The 7,848-nt window shown below is 28.4% G+C and overlaps 1 protein-coding gene across 1 annotated transcript; it reads left to right on the top strand.

Moving 5' to 3' along the window:
- The first annotated feature begins 522 nt into the window (after nt 1–522).
- Nucleotides 523–6,746, top strand: LOC119680463 (arrestin domain-containing protein 17-like). The gene is made up of 5 exons (XM_038093283.1): nt 523–740; nt 4,002–4,160; nt 4,215–4,429; nt 5,472–6,072; nt 6,389–6,746. The coding sequence occupies exons 1-5, from the start codon at nt 626–628 to the stop codon at nt 6,646–6,648; spliced, it is 1,350 nt and encodes a 449-aa protein (XP_037949211.1). The 5' UTR covers nt 523–625; the 3' UTR covers nt 6,649–6,746.
- The last annotated feature ends 1,102 nt before the right edge of the window (nt 6,747–7,848 follow it).

The following is a 7,848-nucleotide window of genomic DNA, read 5'->3' as shown; positions in this document are numbered from 1 at the left end:
TTTGAATAGCAAATATGGAACTAAATATGTGAAGAGTAAATAAAAAAGCCAAGCTTGTATAGAAAATTTTGTCGAGAGCGACTAATCAAAGTTATTGTAAGAGATGCTATCCAAGTGAATTAAATGATTTCCTAGTGTTACTCTCAACAAATAATCAAAATAAAAAAATTGAATATAAAAATTCAAGGGTTAGCTCCACTGTGGTGTGCTTAAACTATTTGAAAGCTATCTGAATACAAATTGAAGATAACACACATAGGTGTATATCTGATTAGATAATGATTCGTAGACTGCGGATAAACAAATTTACAGATTTAATGTACAAATATGTATATATAATTATGCATGTATGTGCATAAGTAAATATAATAAATTGTTTTTTTGCCCACACGTAATGTCTAACAATTAGAAAACTCAGAATTTGAGTTAGTCGAAAAAGTGAGCTTCTCTTGTGCAGTTGCTCGTTTATTTACCAAACTTGGCAGCAGCTCCAGTTTGTTGTTAATAAAATATAACAAAAAATACAAATTTTGAATTCAATTTCGGTGTTATTGTTATTGTTTATTTGTAATTTGTTGCGAATGAAGTCCGATTGGTGTTGAAACCGCTCGGAAGTCAACAAAATATGGCAAATAATTGCGTAATTGTTTTCGATCAAAATGAACACGGCACCTATTTTACCGGGCAAACTGTGACGGGTAAAGTTATCGTAACGTTGAGTAAAGCTAGAAAATTGAAAGGTAACTACTGAAGTCTAAAATAACTAAAACCCTTGCGGGTTAAAGTGGAAAATTCAATAGGTCTTAAGATCCTAAATTTGTGGCTTTCAATTAGTCGCGATGAGTGACAATATTTTTATGGAACAGTGAAATATAACATATATGACCCAATTTTCAGAAAGTATTATAATAACAACATAAATAAATTCATTTTTGAATTTATTTCTCGACCCAGTTTTTTTAATAATGATTTTTTATATATTTTTTATCCGGCTGCAAGACACCTTTTTAAAATTCAACATTTGTTTAATATTTTTTTAATATATTCTATATTTCGACACTCCTTGAAAGTCATCATCAAGGCAAAAACTAATTAATAAACATTAATTAATATTAATAAAATCGAAAATATACTAATATTATCACTAAAACTGATACGCTACTTAAACCCGCCCTAACAATCCTCAAGTCCACTTCTGGACTCTCAGGAAGATATGCTGATTTAAGGTCCGTCATCAACTAAAAGACAAATAAATGATATGATTTCTTAGCCTAGTTAAAGCCTAGTGTGGGGTAGAGATAACCCCCCCAGCCATTATAGAGTAAAAGCACTAACTCAAGAAGAAGAATCAAGAATCAAGAAGAAAATATTCTATATAAAATCGAAATATAGAATATATTAAAAAATATTAAACAAACGTTTAATTTGAAAAAGATTACCTGTAGCCAGATACAAAAAAACAGTGTATATTAATATGAATATTAAATCGAGTAATTCTCATTCAACATTATTTGTTAGGTATTCAGAAAATATAGTAAATATAATAATGGTTTTTGAAAGAGATCTATAAATATTAGTAAAGATTAAAAGTTAATAATAATAATATAAGTTAATACAGTTTAGAAAACTGAATTGGAGGGCGGAACTGTGTGAAGTGGGCCATCTAAAATTAGATAAATTATTTCATATATCATCTCATCAAAATAATATATGGATAGAAATAAGACAGAAACTCTTAAGATAAAAATGATAAACCCTTTTTATAATTAATAGGAGAAGCAATAGAATTCGGGTAAATTAAGGAATGAAAGAACCTTTATACTAGTACTAGTATTATACTATCTAACTAGTATACTTTTAGCTTCAAATTTGGAGGAGTTAATAGATAATAAGTAAATAATAAATAAATAAAAGTAATAACTAAATTAATAATAAATAAATAAAATAAATAATAAAAATAAATAAATAAAACTATTAAGTATGTCTGGATTTCACTATCAGTAAATGAAAGACAATACAAAAAATTCAAAAAAGTTCAAAGTCTAAGAAAACGCCAAAGTCAAGTTACTATATTTGAAAAACTTCAAGCGATCTGCAAAGTAGCTCATAATAATGAATATTAATTTGGATTAAATTTTTGAAACCAAAATAAGACAAAAATTGATGTCATCGGCAGCCCAAGCCTTTGACAAATTTATGTTAGAATATACATTTTACAAGCTCACCTAGAAATACTTCCCTAACAATAATTTGAAAGTGAAAAATAGTATTCAAAGATCAGATAAATTAAGCATAAATAAAAAATTTTATTTCAGAATATATTTGAGATGACATCTTATAAACTAAAATAGTATTAGTTAGCAACGATTAAAATTACTAAATACAAATTTTCATAAAACTAAAAAATTTTTATTAATACCTCGAGTTTCTCATATTTAAAGGATTAGGAATTCTATTTTAAAATTATAGTTGTTTCCAACTAAAACCGAAATGTATTCAAACAGTCAGAAGTTTGGAACGTTGGAATCAAATTTATAACGTATTTTATTATGAAAATTGCAATTCTATAAAAAACTGATAGAAACTCTTAAGAATGAAAATAGTTGATCATGAATTGTCTAAGGTGACAATAATATAAACTTATTGTAATAAATTCTTTTCAACACTTTTAACAAGTACTTTTGGTACCTACATATGTTACAAAAGCTTAAAATTTTTGTTCTGTATAAAGAATATAATAAAAAAAATGGAAAGAAAGGGTATCATGACGTACGATTCATCTAAAAATTTATAAGATCAAATCTGAAGGAGATATTTAAACAAAAAAATTTTAATTATAGAATAATCTTTCAAAACTTAATTTCTTTAATTTGAATCCTCAATACTATTTAGATGTAATCATGACATAAACAGTTATTAAAATCTTTGTGTTTAAAAAAGTAATTATAAAATTCGAATATTCACTGATATATAGACATATCCGTAGAGCTTAACCCTTCCTGACAACAGAAGGGCGATCTCATAAAAATATCACTTAAAAAATGTCGAACCTTCACTATCGATTACGAACCCATACTAAGATATTGAATGTGTCCTTCAGCAATTTTCGCAACGACTTTGTGAAAAGCAAATGAAGAGTTTCACATCTGCTTTCACCATGTCCAGTGCATGTGCAACGTAGATAAACTGAATATCTTAGTTGATCTTCAGTCAACTCAAGTTTCTTTCTTTAAGGAGTATCTTAACCTTAAAGTTAAGAACTTACCTATTAAAGGTGCGAAATTATGCTGATACTCTCAAGTTGAATAATGCAATCAAACACGTTAAAAGACTTAAGGGAATGCCTGAGATCACAGTAATAACCAAAGTAAAAATAAGTATTAAATATTATTATTATTAACTATTATTATTATTAACTATTATTATTATTAACTATTATTATTATTAACTATTATTTTTACAATAGCATACTTACAATATGTTACAAAAATAAATTTGAAATTGTAAACGAAGTTAATATATTATTAGTTTTGATATGTACTAAAAATATTGCTTAGCTAATATTTTACAACACAAGCAGTAGAGACAGAAATCCGTGAAGTTCATATCTTATCATAATAAAAGCAAAAGTGAAACAATGTAAACTCATTAATCTATGAAAATGCGTAATTGAAGATAATTCCAAAAGTTTGCTGATAGCAAAAGTTTGTTAATAGTATTTAACTCTAATAATTACAAAATAATATAATAAACAACCAAAATTTAGGGGATTTTTTTTAAATTTTAATTAATATTTCTATTTTTGAACTTAAAGTACGGAAATGCCATTTCATTTTTGTCTTCATCATAAGTATAAAACGATCCTAACATTCGTGAAATACTTATAAACACATTTGGTTTAAAGATAATTTTAAAATTAACCGAACAAGTCAAGACTACAGAAACCCATGTTTAATACTTCCCAAAAGCAATCATTGAGTATTAAATTCTCTCCTTAATAGGTATAAAACTTGAAATATGTGGATATGCTTTAGCACAATGGAAGATGAAACATGGCAAAAGAATAGATGATGCCAAAGTGAAACCAGGTCGAAAACACGTCTATTATGGACGTGAAGATTATATAGCTTCGACCACATTTTTAGTGGGTTCAAATGAAGGTAAGTCCATGAAAAAAATTTTTATAAATGATTATTTCAAACTATTTCTTTCAGGTAATAGCATGCAAATTGAACCAGGCATATATACATATAAGTTTGCTTGTCCAATACCTCCAAATTGTCCTTCTTCTTACGAGGGAAGCTATGGTCATATACGTTATGTAGCAAAAGTAACATTTGTGCGTTCAGGTTCTACAAATCGTACACACACAGTGGGCTTTACAGTATTAAAATTACTGGATCTAAACAAAGAAAGCAAACTGCTATTGGTAAGCATTGGTCATAAAATTTAAATCTTCTTATTCACCATATTCAAAACACATTTAACGTTCCATGTTTAAAGTTCTAATATATTATTTTAGCTCAAAAGTTATGTTATATATATCTGAGTTCTTTAAAAATATATCTCTGTTCGAATAGGCTCTTTACTGTTAACTACTAAATATTTTTTGACTACATCTTTTACAATTTTACTTGCACATAAAACTAATTATTCTCAATTCCTTTTTAATATATTAAGGAATCTGTGTAATTATTTACGGGCTTTATTAGATTCTTATACTTAATAGACTATCTGAGCAAAAATTTATTGGAAGTATTAAAAGTTGCATATGGCACATTGTCTTCCGAAAGACTCAGAAAGTTTGGTGATGGTTTCTTAATTTGCAAAATAAAAAAGTGAAAAGATTTTGATGGAAAACGTGTGATGGTTTTTATTTATCAAGAAATCAAGTATTTAAGAGAACTGTACCCGAAAAAAATAAAGTTAAATGACCTTTAATATTTCAAAAGTAGTTCATCCAAATATTCATTTGGATTCATTTGGAGTGAAGCATTTAAGTTAGATTAACTATTTAAATGGTTTCAGGGAATATGATAATTTAAATTGGATTTTATCCGGCAAATTTCAAACATTTTTTCGAAAACCTTACTTTCATCCAAGTTTTTGTTAAAAAGAAAATTTTCTTCAATCTGTGTATGTCAGTACCCTAATATTTTACATACATTTTTTGTGATAAAGGTTTTCTCTCATCAAGCATCGTTTTTCTACGACAATCTTTAAAATTTAATATCCACATCTATTCCAAAAAAAAAACCCAGACATTTTGTTATTTAAAACTTACACATCATGTCAAATTTGAGAAAAGCAATGGCTAAGTCACTTTAAAAGCCAAGTGTAAAAAAATGATACGTAATGGAAGTGAGAGTTTTTCACAAAAAACGTTCACATTTCATGTTTTCAAATTTTGTATTTTGTATTAATTTTATCAAGTATCACCTCTACTACACTACCTCTATTTTAATATAAAGGAACCAGCAAGCAATGAGGCACTGGAGAATTTCTGTTTTTTTGGCAGCACAGCAGTACATTTGAATGTGGATCTCATGCAAACTGGTTACGTGCCTGGGCAAATGATACTAGTCTGTGCCAAAGTCAACAATGAATCACAGGTTGATTGTAAAAAGCTACTGATTGCTTTAAATTTACGCGCTACCTATGTATCAGATACACCCAGTATACGCAGTACATCGGAAACAATATGTTTAATAAAGAAATATTGTGGTGCCGTACCTCGGAATCTGAAGCGCACATTTACTGAAACGATACGCGTACCAGCTACACCACCAACATGTGAGCACCTCAGCAAAGTGGTGAAGGTGTCTTATGAAATTTGTGTTGTGGCTGTTATGAATCATTTTATGTATAATCCCAAAACTATTATTCCCATTACTATCGGTAATATACCACTGACAAACGCAGTAAATGTTTTGAATGTCGATGATATTCCCACAACATCCTCGTGTGCCATGCAAATTGCTGAAGGCAGATCGCATGAGATGTTAAATGGCAATATCGACATAGCAACTGAAGATGATGATGATGAAGAGGAAGAAGGTGAAATGGAATTGCGTAAGTTATTTTATAATAACCATATTTATTTATATTGCATATAACATATTTAGATATATAGTTGTAGTTTAATTTATAACATATTAAATATTTTTAGAATTAATTATAAATATTTCAAATTATTAGACAAAAATTAAATATTATATAAATTCTATTATATTTTTTTGTTTAAATATGTAAAAATCTTATTTGAATGTCCACTTATGTACATATCAAGAATATTATATATTCATAAAATATTTGCTCTTATATATATGTAATTTATAAAATATTTGCTAAAAAATTATTTAAAAAATGACTTCCTTATTAAATGCAGCACCACCCACATATGAAGAAGCTATGTTTATGAGTACAGAAATTGTTAATAATGATGCCGATACTGAAGCTGATGCTGTACGTTTTACACCTCGTTACCCTGTCTACGATGTGGACAATATGTTAGTGGCAAATGCCACAAACCAAACTCCTGCACCAAATGCACCGGTCAAGCGTCGTCGAAAAAAGAAGAAGAGCCCCCAACCACCACAGGAAATGCAAAAAGAAAAGCCACCTATTGAGTCACCGATAGAAATTTAATATAACCGTATTTTTTTTGATATGGGAATTCATATAAATCACTTTGTTATACATTACTGGAAATTCTAAGAAACTAATGTCTATTAAAATTTAATATTTATTCGCTACTAAATTATAAAAATATTTACAATAAAAAAATAATTGACGCAAATACACTGGCATTTTATTTACACAGAGCGATTACATATGAGTAAAATAATAGGGTGAGGGTTACTACTCCCTTGGCAGCCTCTTGTCTATCAACTACCATTTTAATCGCATCTATGGTTAGCCTAGCCTTACGAAATCCTAATTGATTTTCTAATAACGCATTTCCTTCCTACATGTCTGAATTTAAGCTGTTATATATTATACGTTCAGGCATCTTACAAATCAGTCGATGAAAAGATGGATCCTGTGATGGTTTGTTTTCTTTCGATATTAGTATAAGATTCCTTCTTTTAGACACTTCTAAAATGCTACCGCAAAGCTATCGGGAATGCAATTAATTACGACTTTTACCACGACGTTAGGTATGCCATTTAGACTCTCTGGTGTTTTTATTTATTTTGTTCGCGATACATATATTCAAGTGAGCTACTGCATTAGTTTTTTCAATATTTGAAACTTAACTATTTAAATCAAACAAATTCGATAAACCAATCATTCTTTGCCTTTGTCGATAGGCATGTCGTCAAGGGAGGATTTTACGTAGCTGAAGAGCTCCAAACTGATAAACTGCATATATCAGTAATGTATGTATATCTGATGCATCTGCTATTTTAAAATTCTAGAACTATGAAGCTAATGGAATTTATACGCTGGCAATGAAGTTTCTCCTTACGATATGAATTCTTCATAAGTTTCGAAACCAAAACTGTTTTCGAACTATAATTGGTCTTGATAAACTCGCTACTATAATTCCGATTCATTGGGATATTTCAGTTAATTTGGATGAAAAGATAAAGCTTTTAGCGCACAATTTTCCGTTTTTAACCAATAAATCCCTTTTAAAATTCATTTCAGGTAACAACCCTGGTTATTATAATATTTTTATTTAGACACGCATGTATTAACAAAACTAAATAATATATAATCACACAATATTTTAATAAGCAATTATTTTACATTTAATTATTAGTTGAGAATATAGAGCGTATGTTTCTATGTTTGTATCTGTTTGAACTTTACTTTTAATATCGAACTTTGAGAAGACTTCGG

This window comes from Teleopsis dalmanni, chromosome 2, assembly GCF_002237135.1.
Source record: "Teleopsis dalmanni isolate 2A chromosome 2, ASM223713v2, whole genome shotgun sequence".
Lineage (NCBI taxonomy): Eukaryota > Metazoa > Arthropoda > Insecta > Diptera > Diopsidae > Teleopsis > Teleopsis dalmanni.
This window is presented reverse-complemented; position numbering and strand designations above follow the sequence as displayed.

Coding starts and splice junctions, on each gene's coding strand:
- LOC119680463 (XM_038093283.1), top strand. CDS start 626: ATGGCAAATAATTGCGTAATTGTTTTCGATCAAAATGAACACGGCACC. Junction 741..4,001: donor TAAAGCTAGAAAATTGAAAG/GTAACTACTGAA, acceptor TCTCCTTAATAG/GTATAAAACTTGAAATATGT. Junction 4,430..5,471: donor AAGAAAGCAAACTGCTATTG/GTAAGCATTGGT, acceptor TTTAATATAAAG/GAACCAGCAAGCAATGAGGC.